The following is a 22,307-nucleotide window of genomic DNA, read 5'->3' on the forward strand; positions in this document are numbered from 1 at the left end:
CTCATGTACAATAGAGAAGATCATTTCTATAAACCGTGACAGGTGCAGCGAATGCAACGCTCGATCGGTGAAGCCCGTAAATGTTTCTTTCCTAGTAGGACAAGATCATCAGAAAAGCCACAGAACGGATATCAACTACAGATACGGTAACGGATATAACGTTTGGCTGAAGGTGGCACAACTCAATTGCGTGCAAGGTTCTTATCTATCGGCGGGGGCTAACCTTGTTTTTACCCCGGACAAGGCTCGTACAAAAGAACCGGTGAGTCTCCTCTCTATCTAGATGGGGCAGGGGGACTTGACAAGAGTTGGCCGAGGTAGACAAGACAAATTGATAGTAAAGACAAGACTAAAAAGAGCGGAGCATTTTGCCCAGCCACTGGTCATGAGATATCTGTATCCTCAGTGGCGACAAAGATAGAGGTTGTCTATCTCGGGAAGGACGAATAAGCTTGAATGATGCTTATTATTACTCTTAATGCCTAGTCAATCGCGTGCTATCTCGGACACTCACAAAAGCCCCGCCAAGTAATCATTATCCCTGCGACCTGCCGTTATCAACATAGTTAGTGGAAAGATTAGCCAGCGGGCAAGAGAAACCCTCCAAAAGTTCCTGGACGAGGTGTGATTTGAGTCGGCGCTAGATCCTGGAACAGGCAGTTCCTGCGGGGAAAGAGAGCGGACGCCAAGATTCGATCGCCATTTCCATCCCTGGAACTGCCTCTTTTGGGTCAGCGCCGTGATCGGAAGGAACAGCTCATTGGTGCAATCTTCTTTTGTGCTATGCAGAAGTGCCGTGCAGTTCAACGACTTCATCCTATCAATAAACAGCATAGCCTTTTTTGCCTAGACAAGGTCTTGACTTGGACTGTTGCACTGACTATGGTACAGGCCTTGGTATTGGTATGCAATGTTACTCGCCCAGCGACAGAGATAGATTGACAATATGGCAGATAGATGACGATCTGCAACATATAAATATCAATCGATTTCCACCCTCAACAATCCCCTTCTCACCTCACCTCCTCACTCCTCTACTCTCTTCCGTCGTCTCACATTCAAGATGAAGTACTCTACCGTCCTCGCCTTGGCTGGCCTTGCCACCGCTTCCACCAAGAAGCCTCTGGTCAACGAGCTCAAGCTCCAGAAGGACATCACCTTGAAGGGTCTCATGGCCGGTGCCCAGAAGCTCCAGGACATTGCCGATGCCAACGACGACACCCGCGTCTTTGGAGGCAAGGGCCACAACGCCACTGTCGACTACCTCTACAACACCCTCAAGGCCATGAACTACTACGACGTCAAGAAGCAGCCCTTCACTGAGCTGTACTCTGCCGGTACTGCCGCCCTCAAGGCCGACGGCGCTGACATTGCTGCCTCCATCATGACCTACACCCCCGCTGGTGAGGCCTCTGGTCCCCTCGTCGTTGCCTCCAACCTTGGTTGTGAGGCCAGCGATTTCCCTGCTGAGTCCAAGGGCAACGTCGTCCTTGTCAAGCGTGGAGAGTGTGCTTTCTCCGCCAAGTCTTCCAGCGGTAAGGCTGCCGGTGCTGCCGCCGTCATCGTCTACAACAACGTTGCTGGCGAGCTGAGCGGTACTCTGGGTGAGCCCTTCGGTGACTTTGCTCCCATTGTTGGTATCAGCCAGGAGGATGGTGAGGCTATCCTTGCTAAGACCAAGGCTGGTGAGGTTAACGTCGACCTCACTGTTGACGCTACCGTCGAGAACCGCGTTACCTTCAACGTCATTGCTGAGACCAAGGAGGGTGACCACGACAACGTCCTCGTCGTCGGAGGCCACTCCGACTCCGTTGCTGCTGGACCCGGTATCAACGACGATGGCTCTGGTATCATTGGTATCCTCAACGTTGCCAAGGCTCTTACCAAGTACCGCGTCAAGAACGCCGTCCGCTTCGGTTTCTGGTCTGCTGAGGAGTTCGGTCTTCTCGGATCCTACGCCTACATGAAGAGCATCAACAGCTCCGACACCGAGATCGCCAAGATCCGTGCCTACCTCAACTTTGACATGATTGCCAGCCCCAACTACGTCTACGGTATCTACGATGGTGATGGTGATGCTTTCAACCTGACCGGCCCTGCTGGTTCCGACGCCATCGAGAAGGACTTTGAGAAGTTCTTCAAGACCAAGCGTCTCCAATCTGTTCCCTCCGAGTTCAGCGGTCGCTCTGACTACGCCGCTTTTATTGAGAACGGTATTCCCTCCGGTGGTCTCTTCACCGGTGCCGAGCAGCTCAAGACCGAGGAGGAGGCTAAGAAGTTCGGTGGTGAGGCTGGTGTCGCTTACGATATCAACTACCACAAGGCTGGTGACGACATCAACAACCTCAACAAGGAGGCTTTCCTCGTCAACACACAGGCTATTGCCAACTCTGTTGCCAAGTACGCCAAGAGCTTCAAGGGTATTCCCGCAGTGAACCACCTTACCCGACGCCGGGATGCCGACCATGCTCAGATCTTCAAGCGCACCAGCGCTCACACTCACGCTCATGGTGGCCCTTGCGGTGCTGTTGAGGTTTAAGGAGGTCTGATGTACAATTAATTATTCCTGTATTATGAGTTGATGATGAGTTGATGAGAAGTTGAGCGTTTGATGAGGTTCCTATTAGTGGACCGGTTCTGTAGAATACGTACAAAAGTATGAGTTACGAGATGAACATAATACATATTATCATTATTCAAACATATTATAGTCTTTGAGGATTGTGAAGTCGATGACGATAGGAGTTGATTGCGATTAATAAGCAGACTTCAACCAACAAAGAGGCTGCAGCTGCTTACGCTGACATCACCCCACCAAACTCCTTTTTACATACAATCAACGACGGGATGGAACAGACGTTCTTCTTCGTGGACGGCTTGCAAGCCGATAGAAATTCAAAGAAACTTATGCGACGCCATGTAATGAAAGGCAAAAATGCAGGCAAAACTTTCCACCGACCGTCAAAAGCGAATCAGGTTGTCCGATATCACGCCATGGAGAGAATAGAACGACCTATCGGCACTCAATTCCTCACCTTTCCGTTTCCTGTACCGATGACTAAGATCGCTAGCAAAGCTATCTATGATTGTGAGCTATACTAATCATCGAGTGTATGACATTGGCTGATACGACAAACTTAGTTTTCACCTTCACTATCAATCAGATATATCCAACTCAGATGGGTTTTGATATCGAGCAGTATAAGATGCGGTGGCTCGAAATCATGTTTCTCAGCAAGCCCGGTATGAAAATCTCTTATCAAACCTTGTCTAGACATATGCTAACGGTTATAGCATACGAATGCTCATTAGCTCTAATCCAATCATCAAACGAAACATATCTTGGCGCAGGTTACGGCTGCCCAAAATCCTTATCCTGCCTATCTCAAACTCTTGACACACTAGCAAAACGCCTCAACAGTAGTGACGCTCTGTCTGATGGAACGCTCTCTATCGTGATGGCTCTTATCAATCATGAGCAAGTAGCGGGGCATTACGCTGACGCTGAAGCTCATGTCCAGGGCATGAAAAAGATTGTTGATCTCCGTGGGGGGCTGGATAAGATAGAAGATGATGCTGTGGCCACCAAGATCTGCCGGTGAGTAGTCACTTGAAAATCAGTTACGCGAGTGAGTTTGGTGCTGACTCTTACAAGCACTGATATCCTGTTTACTTTGCAACAAGGCGGCCAACCGCTTTTTCATCGCAATAGAATGGCCGAGATGCGGGCAATTTTGTTGTCAAGAGGCTTTACGTTAAAGAGCAACCCGGATGTGAAAAGTCCCCAAATACAACAACTGGACGGGACGCTCAGGGAAGCCTTTTCAGATCTGCTGGGCGTCTGCAACCTCTTCAACAAACACATCGAAAAAAAGCCTCTTGACGTTATTGAATTTCAAGAAATATTGGTGTCCGTCTGCTACAGACTCATGGGATTCAGAACATTGAACGAGTCCAGACTGATACAAGATATTGATTCAGCATACCACATCGGACTGTTGGTATTCCTCATGTCTACCTTCTGGAACAATCACCAAAGTCGTCTTGCCAAGCCGGGATTAATTGCGGCCTGTATCAGACATGCTCTGAAAATGGCGGACGGAGGTTTTGCCTTTTGGCTTCTGATGTTGGGAGGTATATCTGTTCCCAAGGGAGATGACCAGGAGTGGATGATCACGAGACTGCGTGAGGAAGCTTCAAGGATCGGTGTCGTAACGTGGAAGGATGCGAGGGATTGCTTGACCAAGTTTCCCTGGATGACGGTGATTCATGATGAATCAGGACAAAGGCTGTGGGATAAAGTGCGGAGTGTGGAAATGGAGTTAAGCAATGGAGTTATGACCAATTGATGAGCCAATCCCTTGGTAATAATCTTAAGTCCGACGAAGCTTTCCAAGCTCCTGAAATGATGTCGTCCTTCAATGAGATTCAACCAATAAAGATTCATCATCGTGGCGTAGAAGCTCTAACCAAATCGAGTAATAAGTCTCCCATTGGCCAAGATGAAAGGATGGCAGCGTAGGAACTGCGGCTCAACTGAGTTTCCGAATCGGGAAGCAAGTCTCTTATTGGTTGATATCGACTTGTATACATGAACGCATACAAAGGATCTATCGACATGAAGACATCATCTGGGTATAAAAAGAGTGAGTGCCCAGTGGAATATGAGAATTATCAAACAGAAACCAAGAACAGTCACAACTAAATTACTTAACACAAATCCAATTGCTTTCAAAGGCACCTTTCCAACATGGCTTCTACAACCTACTCAGAGTTCGGAAGCAACACTGAAGGCGTCGATATCGCTAAGGCTTTCCCTGAAGGTATTCATGGCAAGAATATCCTCATCACTGGTGTAAACCGTGGTGGTATTGCATTCTCAACTGCCCATGCGTTGGTAAGTCCACCACTAGCCACTAAGATCGAATATTTATCTAACCACTTCAAGGCTACGCAAGCACCAGCTCTGCTCATCCTCGCAGGCCGCAGCCCAGCCAAAGTCCAGGAGAGTATCGAAGCTCTCAAGTCAGAATTCCCGGACGTTAAGTACCGTTTTCTTGAGGTCGACCTGTCCAGCCAGAAGTCCGTCCGCAAGGCAGCTGAAGAATTGTCCGACATCCCAACCATTGATATCGTCATCAACAGTGCTGCTGTAATGGGTGTTCAGAAACGTACGCTCAGCGAAGATGGTATCGAGTTGCAACTTGCAACCAACCATCTTGGACACTGGCTTCTTACCTGTCTTCTGATGCCGAAGCTTATCAAGGCAGCAGAAGGCAAGCCGAAGGGGTCTGTCAGAATCGCCAATATCACTTCCGCCTCTCCAATGTCTTCCAGTATGCGCTGGAGTGACATGAACTTTGACAAGAAGAATAAAGATCTCCCACAGGATGAACAGCCAAGTTATGATCTTTTCAAACTCTGGGGTTACAACAATGCTGAAGACGTGCCCTACATCCCCCTAGATGGCTACGATAGGAGTAAAGTCGCCAACGTCCTCTTCAGCATCGGCGCAAACAAACGTCTCTTTGAAAAGCACGGAATCCTTTCAGTTGCTGTCCATCCAGGTGTTATCATGACCACCGAACTTCCAAGGCACTTTCCGCAGGAGACTATCGAAGCTGCGACGAAGCTCTGTGAAGCTGGTCTCTACGCTGTCAAGTCTGTAGGCGCAGGAGCCTCGACTGGTCTTGTTGCGGCGCTGGACCCGAAGTTGGCTGTTGGAGTTGGTGAGACTCACGAGGGAAGTGAGAATTATGGAACTTATCTTGCTGAGTGTCAAATCAGTGAGCAAGCGAGATCTCTTGCTGTTTCGAGCAGTGAGGCTGAGAAGTTGTGGAAGTTTTCAGAGAAGGTGACTGGGGAGGACTTAAAGTGGTGATCCACGTATTCAGAATTATGACTAGGTAGTTTAACTTATTCTTGTTCATGGTTGCTATACGGAAGGTACGCCTGCGCGTACATGGGTTTGTCGCAATTGTTCATGTACAGGGGGGCCTTAGGCATCACCACAGATAGTCACGCTAGCCCTAATCTATTCTCTTTTCATTACAGCTTACAATCCTTTTCAATTTTCTCAAGATTCGCCGTCTAATCGTGACAATGCCTGAATTTGACAATGACTTCTCCAATAATCTTTTTAGTGATCTGGCGCCGCTGCTCACTTTGTTCGGTGAGCAGGTTACAATCCAATTCCTAAGTATGAGTATGGGATGGGCCGATAATATCTTATTATCGATGGGTCCTCTCGGTGTAGTTACCATCATAGTCAGTGCTATACGCGTTGCAGGTGATAAGAGGCTCAAGGCGCTCATTGGAAGGTCAGTATATGGGAAGCAAATCCATTACAGAGACTAAGACCAATATTGAAGAGCACGAGAAAGTCATTCAGTGGCAGAACAAGATCTGTTGTCGTCAACATCCGGAGACGTCTGTGAGATGTGGAGCGGACAACAAATCGTCCGTTTGATTGGAGATTCGCAAGAAACGAAGATGCTCGTCGCCTTGGGTAATGGTAAGATCTGCGACATCGCCACTGCTAATGGGATGGTACTCTTTTGGGACGACAAAAGCGGCGATATATTTAACAAGATACCCTTCAAGTTGTGTAGCATTATCAATGACACAGCTCCGAGCCTCGCCTTGAATGTGCCTCAGGCTGTGGCACCAAAGTGGGAATTATGGTCATGGACCGCTCTGAGTATCCTGTTACAATCTGTGGCATTGCTTTTCCCAGGACTCATCACCTTTTGGTGGAGATGGAAAATAGATGACAGTCCTCCTGACGCCTATGCATACCCCTGCTTTTGCGTTGGAACGATATGCTTGATCATTGGGACCATGCTCTGTGGCAGAATCATTCAAGGCACCACCGAGGGACATGAGTTCTGTGTGTCCGATAGAGGAAAATGGAGGGATGCGAGGGTTTTCTGGTTTCAAAGCGCAAGGACGGTTGGGGACCAGCATTTTCCAGCTTATGTCATCTTTAATGCGGATGTCAATGGATCTCAGACAGTCAGAACATCTCGTCGAGTGGAAAAGGATTATAGGTAAGCTAAGAGGCTCTTGAGAGGTGAAATCACTAAGCATGTGTCACCAGGTTCCTTGCCACCTGCTCAGCCTTGCTGGCGGTAACTGGATACATCATCCAGTTCGTCGGATTTCGCGCTCTTCACTGGTCCGCCACTGTTGTCCAACTTGGCGTAACGCTCGTCATCACGGCCATCAGATCCTGGGTCAGGCGCGGTTTAGGGGAGCATCCGATAGCCATACCAGCTAAAGAGGGTCATGAACTGGCTTGGTTGGCCCTCTTGCTAATGAACGAAGCACAGGAAAACGCCACTTTATCCGAGGGCCTAAAGTTGAAGAACTTCTGGCAGTTGATATCGTCGACCATGACAATCGGCTCATCCCCTTACGAGGAAGTCCCGGAACGGCTGTTCAAGGCCCAATCTTCTGTTCCGATAGTCGGCCCTCTGAGTACCACTTTGACTGTGCTTCCTCTTGCGGCAGTGAAGAATCATCTTCCCGCCGAACATAAACCACTTTTGACTTTCAATGAAGCTCAAAGGTTCCGAATAAGAGGAACAGATGACCAAGAAATTGTCAAGATTGCAAAGTCCCTCCAAAAGGTTCTTGAGCAAGTAATGAACTTGATTAGCCAACAAGGAATAGTACGCTGGAAGAACCCAGAACTTGCGCGATCGATGTCGGTAGAGCAGTATCTTTTTACCAAAGGCAACCCGGCGATGGATATTGTATGGGGACTCGATATTGGATTGGGCCAGTTCTCGGAACATGGCTTGACCACTGTTTCGGTCGAGCCTCTTCAATTGCTATTCAGAAGGAAAAATGATAGATCCCTGAGCGCTAGAGGAAATAATGGGAGATCTACCTGGACGCTACTCGAAGCGGATTATCTTACGGCTATTTTATCACTTTCTGCGTGCTCCTGGGCAGTTCTGGATGAAAAGCGCAATCCAAGGATAACTAGCAGTTTCTCCAGACGTATTGTGGGGCATAGTTCAGTCGAAGAAATCCAGGAAAAGGTTGATAAACTTGAACGGTGGTTACAGATTTCCGGCCTCAAAGTTGAGAAGGCTTTGATACAGGAGAGAGAGAAAGATTCTGAACACCCTGATACATATGGGTGGAGGCCAGCCGGGGACATTTGGTGTCTCGGCATGTTTCTCTCGTCACTATCCAGGTATAGCACACCCGAGCTTCCACCTACAATATGAATGCTAACAGAGTCGTGTTGGAAGAAAAGAACAAGTGCCAGAGAAGACCATTGAACTCGCCATCGCTGACCGCGAAACGACAGATCCGTTAATCATATGGGCACAGGAACTTTTCTCGATATTCATACTCGCTGTAGCTTCCCAGGTTGAGGAAGTTTTGGGTGTGGCCGGCATACATTCTGATGACGGAACGATTCACGATGATGCACTTTTCCCAAAGATTGCCGGATTTCTGGTTGATACTGAACTGGCGGCAAATGTTGAAACGGCCTATATGTTGATTATACCGGCTTTTCTGCATTGTGGCCTTTTTTGAGATTGGTGGGAAAGGGACATTTCTGGCCAAGAGTGCGAGGAGATATCTCACCCATTTACCTATGCCATATATGGAAAGAATTAATATGATATGTTTGCAAGACATACCACTGGGCCGAAGTTCCTTTTGAATTATGGAGATCATATTCGACAAATGATATGTTGGTTGTCGAAAACATGCATGTTGGTTACATTTTACGAAGCAGGGATATCGGGTTTGTCAAAACCACCACAGTACCCTAGCAAGTGCATGATCGGTTACGCGGGCAGGGCAGGGAGTTACCAACATAGCAATGAGACTTTTTGTTCACCTATAAAGTGAGGGGTTGAGAGCCTGTTCGACTTGAGAAAGTTAATCTTCAGTTTTTCAGGATGGCTTTCGAAGACCAGGGTGTCACCCAAGAGGGTGAGATTATCGTGAGTATCAGAAAATAAATCATATTGGGGCCGCGTGTACTGACTTATGAAAGCACGCCGATAACTTCTCAGATGGAGACTCTACCATCTCTCAGGTGAGTTTAGCTTACCTGGCGACTCTTCAGTTTGCACTTAAACTTACCTCTGCCAGCCACTTACCGACTCTGTTGCTTCTCTTCGGTCGAGTATTCTCCAGTATCAGATTGAGAATGGTCGAACTTATCATTCCATGAGCGCCGGAAGTAGGTCGCATTTCAGAACGTGGCCTGATCTGAATCTGACATGTAACAGAATACGTATATCCGAACGATCAACGAGAGAATGAGCGGCTGGGTAAGAGTGTCTTATACAGTTCTTGATATCTTTATTGACAATCGCAAAGAAATTCAGCATAACATCTGGCTGCTGACCCTGCGTGGAAGTCTTGCGCTGTGTCCCAAGGGCAATGAACCTGCGCAGCGAGTTCTGGATTTGGGCACCGGGACTGGATGTTGGGCTATTGAATATGGTGCGTCTGAGAAGTAACGATTCATATTCTTACTAACAATTTCCAAAGCTGATGCGTTCCCGGAGTCAGAGGTACGTCGTTTCCCTTGATTCTGAATTAGGTTGCTGATTTGATAGGTCATCGGCGTTGACTTGAGCCCAACCCAGCCAAGCATGTAAGTTTTCTGTCCATCAGTTAGATTACATACTGACCGAGGCTCAGGGTCCCTGTGAACTGTACCTTTGAGGTCGACGATCTTGAAAAAGACTGGAATTGGACAAAGCCATTCGACTTCATCTTCAGCCGTGTCATGGCAGGTAGCTTCGAAGACTACGACGCCTACATTTCAAAAGCATACAAGTCTGTTTGATACTGCGTCGTAGCTGACTAGGGCTATACTAACTTCCCTTCTAGCGCCCTTGAACCAGGCGGATGGCTCGAAATGCAAGACATAGTCGCACCCTACAAATCTGACGACGGCACCCTCAAACCTCATCACGAACTCTTCAAACTAGGTACCTACTTCTGCAAAGGTAGCAAGATCCTCAACCGCTCCGCTGAAGCACCCCGACACTATAAAGCCATAATGCAAGAGGCTGGTTTTGTCAACATCAAGGAGCATCATCTCAAGTGGCCGCTTAGTGCATGGCCTAAAGATCCTTACTACAAAGAGATGGGAGCTTGGTGCTTTGCGAATTTGGATGGAGGGCTTGAAGGGCTGACCTTGGGGCTGTTCACGAGGGCGTTGAAGTGGACCAAGGAAGAGACTTTGTTGTTCTGTGCGGAGGTGAGGAAGCAGCTTAGGGATCCTAAGATCCACGCTTATCTTCCTATGTAAGTTATATAGTATCAGAGTTTGAGGTCTTGTCTGACTAATCTTGGTTTAGAATCGTCGTGTATGGGCAGAAGCCCGAGGCGATGGACTAGCGAATAGGGTCTAAGTGATCAAATGACAACCAGACTCTATTTTTGTCATAGTTGCAGAACTCAAAACCCATCCTGCAGATATTTACTTTTTGAAACGAATGTGACATTTGCTTTTTGTGTTTTATATCTTGACTATCAGACGAACTATGACGTTGCTAGACTGTTTCGAAACCTCGTTTGTTTTATAGTGACAGAAGTTTAAATAGAGTACTGAGTTTATAGTTTCGTTTATGTCTCAGATTTCAGTTGGTTTGAACTTCGTGTAGGAGAATGATGCTTTCGTCTGGACTCTGGACTGGACTGGACCCTTATCGATTGGAGTGACCAGGGATGTGCGGATCGTCTTTAGGCTACTTTGTTGGGTCTAGTTTCTCACAACCCTTATTATTAGCACGGATAATACAGAGCATACATGTTCTAAAACCGGCTATATTAATTTCTAAACTGTTATCTGCTTATGAATGTCGAAATGTTACAAGTTCCTGATCTCAGCTGACCAATCAAACTCTTAACATCTAAATCAACAAAACGGTTTCCCAACAGAAACTCTTTTAATCCTTGCAGAGCTAGAACAGAAGAGGAAAAGAGTGAGTGCTCATCTCGGCCTTTACCCCGCGTTTCGGCTCTCCCGTCGGTCGTGGCAGAAACTCACACACCCAAGAGAAATTCAACGCTTTCTCATTCCTTTTTTTTCTTACTGCCACTACGACTATCACTACCAACTGACATATCCCATACAGTAGTAACGTACGTTGACTGTACAACCTAATCTACCTAGTGTACATCACTAACCTCAGAATAGATTGCCAAGTCTAGACACGAGGGGCCTCATATACCATCCTCTCTCAGTGTGTCTGCAACCCCTGCTACTCTTCTGGTCCAGAACCCTTTCAGTTTTTATTTAACTGGTCGACGTCGACGCGCCCCTTTTCTCACTTTGAATCTCAACTCAATCAACTCACAACTCAATCCCTCGCTCAGAAACAAGTGGATTCAAACGGACCCAAACAAAACTCTTTTTTTGTTTTCACCTCCCTAATCAAGACAATTAAAGTTACAGCCTTCTATGTCGGCGTCTCCACCAAGCGGCTCGGCCAAGCGACGGGTCCGCACAGAGGCTCAGATGAGCCAGAAGCGACTGGCCGACCGCGTCAAGCACAGAGAGAATCGCCAGGAGCATAAACTGAGAATGGAGAGAATGGAATCGGATATTGCGCAGATTCGAAAAAATCTGGATACTGTTTCTGCACAGTTGAGGACGTTGCCTCAGTTGGGTGCTGAAATGATGGCTTCACAACAACAGCAACAACAGCAAAGGTCAAGTCAAAGACAGGCTGGGAATGTGTTTTCATCAACAGGTCAAAACCCCGGTGAAGCGTACGAGATGGATACTAGCACCGAGACCCCGGACTTCCCCGCAACGCGATCTGCAACATCAAACGGCACAGGTAGACCAACACCAGCACAAGCGCCTCATCCCGAGCCCGAGATCCAGATGCCACCACCCGAGGTCATGTCAAGTTTATTCCCCACACCATCGCACGTGGATTGTCGATGCGGAGTGCAGCATCACTCCCAGTCCGACTGTCTCGAGTACCGCAGTTTCGCCATCCTGTACGAAACCCATGCAGCGTTTCCCCAGGATCCTCTTCATGCGCGATCCCTGCCTCGGAACCCTTCGTTGCCTAATATGACGCTTCACTCGTACGGTGACAACGCTGTCACATGTTTTCTTACCTCCTTCCTCAAGGGGTTCGAGATGGCCAGTGTGGAGACTTTGTTTGGCGTTTATTTCTTTGCCTATCGACTTATGAGGGTTCGTATTCCTTTTGAATCCTATGAACCATAAACTAACCTTTAATAGTGGCGCTTACATCCCGATCCTATGACGCTCAAGGACGTGCCGCCGTGGCTTCTACCAACCGAGGTCCAAAATACATATCCCCATCCTGTGAGCATCGATTACATCCCTTGGCCCGATCTTCGTGACTTTCTCTGTACGAATCCGCGTATCAAGTCGAGGCATTCTGTCAAGATGTATCTCGAGTCTTTGCAGCTGAAGTGGCCGCCAGGGTGTTCGCTCATGACGATGGAAGGTGGGCAGGTCTGTGTCAGTCCCGAGTTTGAGGCTATTGCATGTGATCTTAATAACTGGAAGCTGGGACCTCCTTGGTTAGACGCTTTTCCGCGTTTGGTTTCGCTGGTGCATCCTTAGTTGGGGTGGAACTTGGCGAATGTGAGTAGGAAGGCTGCCTGGTTTGTTGAAATTTGGTGTCTCTTTCAAGTAAACCCTAGAATGCAGATATACCCAAGGGTTAGCAATACAATAAGAATATTCAATCATCTCAAATATGAACTGGCGATGAATTCGATCATTCGTGATTGCCATCACAACCCCAGAATCAAAATCATATAAGAGATCGAGCATCTTACATAACCCGCAGCGTGTCAGGAGAATTAACCGTTATAGGCATAAGAGGTAAAATAGTTCAGTCATCTTATGGTAATTTAAAGAAGCATTTAGGTAAATTTGTCTTAGTAGCCTAAGCCTGAGAGGATATTTCTTCCGTTACCTATCTAGATAACCCATATTAAACTCTAGATTTTGTTGCACAAACCTTGCACTCAGATGCCAATACCAATTAAGCTAATTGACTACCCTAACGATAGGTTATATTTTCAAGGGAACCGATCAAGCCGGAAGTTCTCTAGAATAGGATCCTTCTCCCCCGTCAAAATCATCTTACTCAAAAGCTCACCAACAAGAGCCCCATTAGTAACACCAGAATGCATAGCAGCAACACTTAGTCCCTCAAGCCCAGTCTCCCCAAGAATAGGCAAATCATCCACCGGCAAAACCCTGTCTCCGATAGTATAATGGCTGTACTCAAGCTCATCACCACCAACGACTGACTTTTGTAGTCTGGCGAAGAGTTCCAGTGCTGTCTTTTCTGCGTCATCACCGAGGTCGCCGCCTGCGTAGCTCGAGCCGAAGCGTAGGGCTCCCTCGACTGTTTGGCGGATGTGAAGATCGGGGGCGTTGATGACGCCGTTGATGAGGCGTTTTGATGTGGGTTTTGTGTTGACTAGGAGACCTTCTGAACTTTCGAGGGGGAGTTTGATGTTTTCTGTTGCGAGGAGGGCGACACTGCCCAGACCAGCGGCCACGACGACATGATCGGCTAGAACAGTCTCTCCAGAGTCAAGAACAACGCCGCTGATACGACCATCACTCTTGGTGAACCCTTTAGCTCTTGTCTCGAGAACCTTTCCTCCCCTTTCCTCGACCTGCTCGATCATTTTCTGAGCAGCAATCTCAGCCTCAAGAGCACCCTCTTGTCCATACGCAAGACCCCACTCAGGCAAAAGAGCTTCTTCAACATGTGGTTCAATCTCCTCAATCTCCGTCTTATCAACCCTTATAACATCGTAGCCCCAAGCTGAAGCATTGGTCTTTGCGGCTTCAAGTTGCTCGGGTGACTTATCCCATGTCGTTGTACCACCCCAGTGAATCGGGAGCGAATCAAAGACCTGTTCGATTTCCTTCCATCGCTTCATCGAGCGAAGACGGAAGTCATAGTAGAACTTCTTATCTGTCGATGCAGCGTTTAGCCAGGCGAATGAGTTGGACGTTGCTACGCCGCCGATGTCTTCTGCTATGACGGTTACGTTTGTTTCGGAGGATAAGTGCCAGGCGATTGAGGCGCCGACGATGCCTCCGCCGATGACGACGACGTTGGAGTTTGCTACTTCGCTCATTTTGGATTTAGAACGAGATACTTGAGAGTCCTCCATTTTGATCGAATTTGCCGTAATTTATATGTGAGTTGAGCATATATGATGCAGGTCGAAGTTGTATCAACCCCGCCTTTACCGGAGGCCATTATTATCTCCGAATGATAAGTGAGTTGCATAAAATATGGAGTTATACTTAACAACCTGCTTTCTGTGGCAAAGATCGCTATAGTCATGCAATAGCATCAGTTTAGTTTATACTCGCGTGTTCATGCCAAGAGGTTGAAATTAGGCGAAGTTCTTGAATAGGTAGTTCATTATGTATGAATGCAATCAAGTGGAGAGAGTTCAACGAAAAGCTCCGGTCCTATCAGGATATCCTTCTGAAATACCTGGCAAGAAGTTGAGGTTACATATGATAGGAAAACGATGCTTGATGAACCAATCCATATCAGGATAGTCTTAACTGACTGATATTCCTGTAAAGAGGCGGGTGTAACTTACACGAAAGATGTCTGCGCTCGGTAACCTTGATGGATCTCCGTAGAGACATAAACATAAGGTTTACACAGAAAAGCAGGTCTCGACTTAGAGATTTCATATATCATAATCAAACATCCCTAGATTCTCAAGATAGCAATCATTATTAGAAACACCTTCAAACAGATTGTATTGTGTTGGGTTATATATAAACAGTAAGATCCGCAATATTGACAATACCTAGCACACTTTTCTGGTCTTCTTCGCTTCCTCTATTCTTGGGTCTCTCTAACAGTAAGTTGGACATGACCAGCGTGGCCAGTGTGAGTCAAGCTCAGCAAGTATGTCGGAACTAATTTGCAGAAGCTGAACAAGGTCGGCTACAGCCTGTGACTTTTGAATGAGGAATTCGATTTGTTCTTTCTCGGAGCCTAGATTAGGGATGGGTTCATTGGTTAGTTTGATGAGAAAGTTGAGGTGGGTTGCGAATGCTGTTTTGGCTTGGATGGTTAGGAAGGGGGATGGTTCTGGGAAGGAATCGGATGTGCCGCCCATGACGACGTCGCCTTGTTCGTCCATTTTGGATTTTCTGTGATATGTTAGTAATGATCTCTGATTCGAACTTGATTTTATTTGAATTAGATTCTTGCTAATGTAAGTCGGTGGGTACTGTGTGGCTTTTGTAGAAACCGTGTCGAGTATTGAGAACAGCCATTGTGTTTTGAATATGGGCATGTTCTCAGAGTACGGCAGAACAATCATGGCTTTCTACAAAACTGAAGCGCAGCCCTTTGTGGATATCCTCAGCTACAAGACAAAGACCATGATTAGGTCGTGTACTTGAACATACAACCGACCAACAATCGCACACTTAACCAAAGAACCAAACCACTTCACAGATCCAAGAGGCCAGTTATCAATCCCATCTCATACCAGAAATCCAGAACTTTTCGCAATTCATTAACTCTAAATCTTAATCATATCCACGCAAACTCTAAAACAGCGTATACATCAATCGCTTATACCAAGGAAACGTGGCGAGCTCAGCCCGCCAAGCGTTGATAGAATCCCAGTCATGTTCACGTCGTCCTGTATCGATATCGATCTTCTCGATACTGATCCAGCTTGTTCGCTTCCAGATCCATCCTCCGAGCCAGAAGGCCAGAACAATGGGCAGACCGAGATATTGCATGAAGAAGTCTTCGGCGGTTCCCATTCCTGACTCGCCTACTGGGGCAACGATGGCAACGTAGAACTGTGAATTGTTAGATGGCTGTCAGAAGAAGGGGGGCAAACTTGAAACTTACCTGTGCAATAAGAATGAGAACAACGAAAATCAGACCAATCCATGATCCCCAAACACCACCTATGGCCTTGAAAGGAATCTCATCAAGCGTATGGCCATTGTACTTCCACGCAGCTCGGAATCGGATATGCGCGAGACAGATAGATCCCCAGCAAACAAGCATAGCCAAACCGGACAAAGCAAGAAGCCAATCGAAAATAACAGGACCAGCAGCATCCAAGTTCAAGAAAGCAAGACATCCAAACGCAATAATGAACGCAACGGATGGCAAAGGTCGTCCCGCACGATCAACCCACGTGAAGATCTTGGGCGCAAAACCTTGCTGTGCGAGAGCGAGAAGCGTGCGAGAGCCTCCGTATACGGAAGCAATGCCGAGAGATAGGACGGATGAAAGGATGACGGCGTTCATGTAATGATCAAGACCGTGAAGACCGGAGTACTTTCCGACGAGAACGAAGGGTGATGCCGCGCTGTTGGAGTAGGAGCTTGAGCTTAGGAGATTCTCGTCGTTGCAGCTGACCAAAAGACCGATGAACAGCAATGCAACGATGTAGAACAAGCAGATTCGCCAAAAGACTTGCTTGATAGCCTTGGGAACTGATTCAGTGGGGTTTCGAGATTCCGCAGCTGCAAGACCAACGAGTTCTGATCCCGCGAATGAGAACGCCGCAGTAACGAAAACAGAGCAAAAGCCCTTGAATCCGTTCTTGAAGGCGCCTGGATCGTGCCACAACTTGAATCCTTGGTATGTGTCGTAACTTCCACTCGATGGTCCTCCTCCACAGACCAACACAAGCGCAATGATCATGAAAATCGAAATAGACGTCAACTTGAAGCACGCAGCCCAGAATTCCTCCTCAGCGTATCCAATAGTGCCAAACATGTTGAGAATGATAATCGCAGCAAGGAAAACGGCGATCCATATACCGGGATTTGAGTCAGGGGCCCAGTACTGGATCGTGATGGCGCAGACTGTGAGTTCCAGAGGAAGTGTGGCGGCCCATTGAAGGGTGTAGTTCCAAGCCATTGCGAAACCAAATGCTGGGTCGATGAAGCGTGCTGCGTAGGTGTAGAAACCGCCTGAGATGGGATACATGACAGCTAATTCACCCATGGCGTAGACGACGTTGAAGACCATGACCCCCACGAGGAAGAAGTCGATGAACAGAGTAGCAGGGCCCTAACAGTCAAGTCAATATTGGATCATACCAAGTCGATGTTTTGACTTACACCCTTGCTCAGAGCAGAACCTGAACCAACAAAGAATCCAGCACCGATAGATCCTCCAATAGCAACCATCTGAAGATGTCTGGGCTTCATCTTACGATCCAACTCGACAAGACCCAGACCATAATGTTTTCTGGTAAAAGACTTGGCGTTCAATCCCGTTCTGGTCATGAAATCATCTTGTTCATATTCCTCCCCTGTTGCGGTGAAGGGTTCCTTAACAATAGGACCACCTCTCTCATCAGCATCATTCACGACGCCCTTCTCACCCACAACGGGAGCATCATCAGTAACTTTTCCGACAGCCATATTGAAGACTTAGAATCTGGAAATAACCAGAATTACAAGGGAACAGGAAACAAAGCGAGGGAGAAGAAAAGTCAAGTTCGGTCGCCCCATTATAAAGTAAAGATCTTTAAAACAAGAACCGGTCCGGGCCCATAGTAAAAAAAAACAACGCTATGAAGAGCGTCTCCACTCAGTCATGCTCCTTTTTGATATGGGAAAATTTTTCCAATTCACGATATCAATACTCCACGATCTAAAGGGGAGTCTCCCCCGGGTGTTGACTTGGTTTCTTTACGTAAATCTCCATGGGGAAAGGCGAGGCTATCTACAGCTTCTTTGAGTGTAAATTGAGTGTGGAGAATATCGACTTTCTCCAAATTGTAAGAGAAAATTTGGAGTTTTTCGTACTTCCCCACATTCAAGAGTTGGAGAAGATCGTGATGAAAAGAAGGGTTCAATTGAGTTTGACAGACAAAGACATTTATTAATAGTGATTATAGTTAATGTGTTCTCATAACTGTCGATCATTGACTCTGTGCCTGACAGAATGACTGATTACTCTGATCGAACTCCGTTTCTTGCCTGCCGTACCTTACAGATCAAGGCTTGCTTCGGCCCGAGCGAAAAACGTTTTTCAACCCGTCAGTCGATCACTCCCAAAGTGGTTCGACAACCAAACCTCGCCACTGCAAGAACAAATACCCAATACAATTACATTTACCCGTCCATTAAATAGCTATCGCATTAATTACGTTACCTGACAACTAAGAATTCAGATAATAATAAGCCTCAAGGCTGGGAATGACAAGACCCCTGTTCTCTATAACGTAAAGGCGGCTCAACGGATCGTTCCTAGTGGATACTTTGCGGGTTGCTATTCCCGTGCCGGCTGGCTTGGTGCCTTTGGAAGTGGATTGTCTTTTAAATGAAGGCGATGATATCCGTTCCGATGGGAGTGTTGAGATAAGAGTCAATTGTTTGTTGATGTTTGAGGGTAACAGTTATGCTATTGAGATGTTCGGTGTAGTCTTGGGGATAGCCTCAATGCTACTGAGGTAGGGTGTTGCTGATGTGGTGAGAGTCAGCCGAAGGTAGCCACGATACCTCAACTCAAGTGCGACAGCAAGGTCGGACCCTTCAACATTGAGAAGAAACACTATATCACTGGCGTGAGTCAAAGAGATACTTCAAGTCAATAGATTAAACAGCAAACTTTGTCCATTAGTTCACAAAGTAACTCATTTGTCTAGGTATACAGACAGGCTTCGACATCCGTGTCCATGCTCATTCTCTATATACACAAATCCTCAACGCCCGATTCCGTTTTGTAAAATGGCAAATGTACAAAGGGTATTAATCTTATCATCAAATCACACCCGTAACCCTCACAGACAGAAGAAAGCCAGTCTCTTTGAGTTCGAGGCGAAGCCAGACCGTTGAATTCGAGACGAAGCCTAGCCAGGCCCTCGTCAGGTTCCTCTACATCCATCATATGATGCTCATCATGAGGAGATGAAGGCTCAACTCTCACATTGGAATATTCCATACCTGGAGATATGTTGCCATAGACGCTGGCGTCGAATCGCTTGTTGACGGGGGTAGTGGGTTCGCATGCCCTTGAAGTCGAGACGAGGCGAAGAGGCAACCAAAACAAAATCGTCCATTTGAAGTTGAGGCGAAGCCAGGAGCTGCAAGATCGATCTTCAGGTGCTTGATGTCTTCCAGACGTTTCCACAATCGTTTCGCCAGCGCAGGTAATGGTGCTTACAGTGCCGTCCTGCTCATTGCCTCCACCTCAGCTGCACGATCGCTCTTCAGGTGCTCGGTATTTCCCAAAATTGTTTCGCCTGTGCAGAGAATGGCGCCGCAGCCAACTCATGCTCACGCCTCCTTAGTCGCCTTGCTATGCTCCTCATAAAACTCCAGTGTCAACGCAGCCAGGAATCCAGGAATACATCCCTTCTCCCTAACCCAGAACCCAATCTGATCACTAATTCTTCTCGCGAAATCACTTCGCGGGCCGCCACCAACCTTCATCGTACCACGCTCGCCATCAAACACGATCGAGTTCTCGTGCTCGTCGGTTTGCGAGGGGTAGAAAGTGCTCTCAACGCGCATCTTGCCGTTGGGAATGAACGTCACAGTCCAGCCGAGCGTGGAGAAGATGGCTTCCTTGAACTCTTGGGACTTGGAACCCCAGACTTCCTTAAGGCGACGAGTTCGCTTCTCGGCGGATGCTGTTTCGGATTTTGCGGCTGTGATCTCGCGCTCCATGGCGGACAGGACGGAGGTCGGAATCATGGATGTGGATGGTTTGCCGCGAAGTGTGGCTAGAAGATCCTCGTTCTCCTTCTTCAGAGCTTCGAGGGTAGAGCGCTTGATCGCTTCAAAGTCTGATGTAGGGTTTGACTTGAGCGACAAGACGCGTGTTTGTGTAGACTGCTTGGCAGCCTTCAATTGCTCGCGGCTTGTAGAAACGTCCTTCTCCAATAGAGCAATCTTGTTCTGAGCCTTTGTCAGCTCCTCTTCCAGCTTGCGCTTCTTTCTTGTAAGCTGTCCAAGCTGTTCGTGAGTGCTGTCATCCTCCGCTCTCGATCGCTTGCTGCCTGTAACTGGCTGTGGGGTGCCTGTTGCCGAAGGCTCAAGAGATGAAAGTTCAGTGTGTAGTGTCTGAACCTCCTTCTTGTACTGGTCAACGAGCTCTTCAAGCTCTTGGACACGTTGTGCGCGGGCTTCGTCGAACTTCTCGGGTTGAAGCGTCTCGTCCTCCACATCGAAAGTCTTCAGCTGTGCGCGAAGGTATTCCACCTCCTTGACAGCCATGGCACGCTGTCGTTCAAGTCGCGCGCGAGCCTTGTCGGCATTATTTGCGCTGGCAGCGCCCTTGGCCTTCTCGACTTCGCCCTTGAGCTGAGCCTTCTCTTCGTTCAGGGACTGGATCGTGTTCTGTGCCGCACTCATCTCAGCTTGCAGAGCGCCCACCTTCTCAACGAAAGAGGCATTGTTTAGGCGCTCCTCCACCAGAGCTCTCGCCACGGCCTCTGGTGAGTCGAATTCGGATGCGTCAGCCGCAGCAGCATTCTCGAGGTACGCAGACCAGGCCAATCGCTCGTCCTCAAGACGCTGTCGCTGGATACGGGCTTCGGTAAGCTCTGCTTCAATCGTCTCCGCGTACTCCAGTTTTCGTTGTAGGCTTCGCTTCTCTTCCTCGACAACTTCAACTGCTTTGCTCAATGCTCGTAGATGCTTAAGCTCGGAGAGTTGATCGCGGTTTGTAGACTCGAGGTTGCGAATATGTTGAACCTGTTCGGAAAGTTCTTGTCTGATGATGTCCATCGTCTCGGCGTCGCCGCTCTGTGCCTTGAGTCGCAGAACATCGGCTTCGAGGTTGGCAATATGACCATCCTTCTCGGCCAATTGGGCTTGTGTTTGTTGAAGGATATTCTCTCGCTGCTCGTTCTCCTGCTCGAATTCTTTAACCGTCTTTTGGGCAGCAGCGATCTGCATCTCCATGTCGGTGACTTTACGGTCGGCAATTCGCGCTGCTTCGTCCTTGGCAGCGGACAGGTCCTCAAGCTGATCCTGAAGCAAACGGGCCTCATCCTCTGCGTCACGAGCTTTGCGCTCCAGCTTCTTCTTATCCTCCTCGACCGACTCTTTGACGTCCTCTAGTTCTCTTCGTAGAGCTTCGGCTTGTTCGACTGCTTTCTGGCGCTCAGCCTCAGCAGCTTGTCGCTGTTGGGCTTCATCTTGCTCTCTCCTACGAGCTTGCTCGAGTTTGCCGTTATTTGTTGACAGGGCGATTTCCTTCTCTTGCTCAGTTGTTTGCATACGGTATTCCAGTGTTCCGATCTCCGCCTTCAACGCCTCGATCTGCCGCCTATACTTTTCGTACTCGTCCGCGTCGGGGGGCGCCATATTCTCCTTATGACTTTCGCGCGAGCCGGGGCGGACAGATTCTGGGGCGTGGCTTTGTCGAGAGGCAGGGCGAGGTAGGTTGGACTCGCCAGTGAATAGGTTATAGGATGGTTGGGTACTTGATCGGAAGGATGCGATCTGCGATCATGGCTTCGCGGTCAGAGACAATTGACGCTCTCGGCATTGTTTGTTTTGTTTTGTTTTGGTTGTTGACTTACCCTGGACTGTCGCAGTGTGGTTTGGGGGCGATCAATATTGCTAGTACTGGCCCTGAACCTGTTATTGGTCATTGAGCTTCTGCGGCTTCCACGCCCATCTTTGCCGCTGGGCGTGAAGGATCGCATTTTGGGGGTTGTGAACTAAAGTTGATGGAGTGCATGAGAAATCGCGGTCGCAGAACGCATTGTTTAGAATCACCACAGCAGCTTGCGCTATCACGTGACCCACTGGGTCCCTGCATGAGCTCCAGAGAGGCGGGCTGAAGAATGAAGGATGAAGGATGAAGGATGTAGAAAGGTTTTTGATACCTTGGAGTAAATAGATACTCTCAGAAATGCTTCTGCCTTGAGCAGTGAATCACTGAACTGGCATGGTGTTGATGAGGAAGGAGCGCGCATGCTCTTTCCTAATGATGTTCTAAATCTTGTAGGGTAGATGTCCCTCTCAGCCACTCTTAACAGTCAAGCCACCTCCTAGAGCTTTTGTGTTATCTATTGGCTAGCTGTAATCTGATAAAGATTCAATAATTAATATAGTAGTTTATAGAGTTATCAACGGGTTCCGGTAAGCCCCTCAGTTAAATGATGAAACTTTGATGAGTTCATGAGTTTACAATGACTGCTAACATAGTCAACTTTCTAATCTAGCTTCTACTAACGCCAATGCTCTCACCTTGCAATCATGAGCTAGACTGCTTCATAAGCCACAAGGAAACAGCTTAAAACATCCCTGTATAGCTTGTTACTCC

The 22,307-nt window shown here is 47.8% G+C and overlaps 6 protein-coding genes across 6 annotated transcripts; 4 read left to right on the forward strand and 2 right to left on the reverse strand.

Annotated features, from left to right (window-relative positions):
• Window positions 1-1,063: 1,063 nt before the first annotated feature.
• Window positions 1,064-2,539, forward strand: FIESC28_04788 (uncharacterized protein; the record flags this gene model as incomplete). Its single annotated transcript, XM_031158935.1, has 1 exon — window positions 1,064-2,539. The coding sequence occupies one exon, from the start codon at window positions 1,064-1,066 to the stop codon at window positions 2,537-2,539; it is 1,476 nt and encodes a 491-aa protein (XP_031017012.1).
• A 455-nt stretch (window positions 2,540-2,994) lies between these two features.
• On the forward strand, window positions 2,995-4,349 carry FIESC28_04789 (uncharacterized protein; the record flags this gene model as incomplete). The annotated part of the gene is made up of 4 exons (XM_031158936.1): window positions 2,995-3,088; window positions 3,142-3,243; window positions 3,295-3,598; window positions 3,656-4,349. The coding sequence occupies 4 exons, from the start codon at window positions 2,995-2,997 to the stop codon at window positions 4,347-4,349; spliced, it is 1,194 nt and encodes a 397-aa protein (XP_031017013.1).
• Window positions 4,350-4,750: 401 nt separating this feature from the next.
• FIESC28_04790 (uncharacterized protein) lies at window positions 4,751-10,386 on the forward strand (the record flags this gene model as incomplete). The annotated part of the gene is made up of 15 exons (XM_031158937.1): window positions 4,751-4,897; window positions 4,949-5,854; window positions 6,055-6,320; window positions 6,372-7,049; window positions 7,100-8,206; window positions 8,927-8,972; window positions 9,026-9,067; window positions 9,124-9,214; window positions 9,264-9,305; window positions 9,355-9,480; window positions 9,529-9,551; window positions 9,597-9,634; window positions 9,682-9,819; window positions 9,874-10,293; window positions 10,347-10,386. 15 exons carry the CDS (start codon window positions 4,751-4,753, stop codon window positions 10,384-10,386), a joined length of 4,110 nt encoding a protein of 1,369 aa, XP_031017014.1.
• A 1,066-nt stretch (window positions 10,387-11,452) lies between these two features.
• On the forward strand, window positions 11,453-12,601 carry FIESC28_04791 (uncharacterized protein; the record flags this gene model as incomplete). Its single annotated transcript, XM_031158938.1, has 2 exons — window positions 11,453-12,202; window positions 12,251-12,601. 2 exons carry the CDS (start codon window positions 11,453-11,455, stop codon window positions 12,599-12,601), a joined length of 1,101 nt encoding a protein of 366 aa, XP_031017015.1.
• Window positions 12,602-13,065: 464 nt separating this feature from the next.
• Window positions 13,066-14,181, reverse strand: FIESC28_04792 (uncharacterized protein; the record flags this gene model as incomplete). The annotated part of the gene is made up of 1 exon (XM_031158939.1): window positions 13,066-14,181. The coding sequence occupies one exon, from the start codon at window positions 14,179-14,181 to the stop codon at window positions 13,066-13,068; it is 1,116 nt and encodes a 371-aa protein (XP_031017016.1).
• Window positions 14,182-19,303: 5,122 nt separating this feature from the next.
• Window positions 19,304-21,684, reverse strand: FIESC28_04793 (uncharacterized protein; the record flags this gene model as incomplete). The annotated part of the gene is made up of 2 exons (XM_031158940.1): window positions 19,304-21,478; window positions 21,559-21,684. 2 exons carry the CDS (start codon window positions 21,682-21,684, stop codon window positions 19,304-19,306), a joined length of 2,301 nt encoding a protein of 766 aa, XP_031017017.1.
• Window positions 21,685-22,307: the final 623 nt, after the last annotated feature.

The sequence above is a fragment of the Fusarium coffeatum genome (assembly GCF_003316985.1).
Source record: "Fusarium coffeatum strain FIESC_28 chromosome Unknown BRIP53273_contig_105, whole genome shotgun sequence".
Lineage (NCBI taxonomy): Eukaryota > Fungi > Ascomycota > Sordariomycetes > Hypocreales > Nectriaceae > Fusarium > Fusarium coffeatum.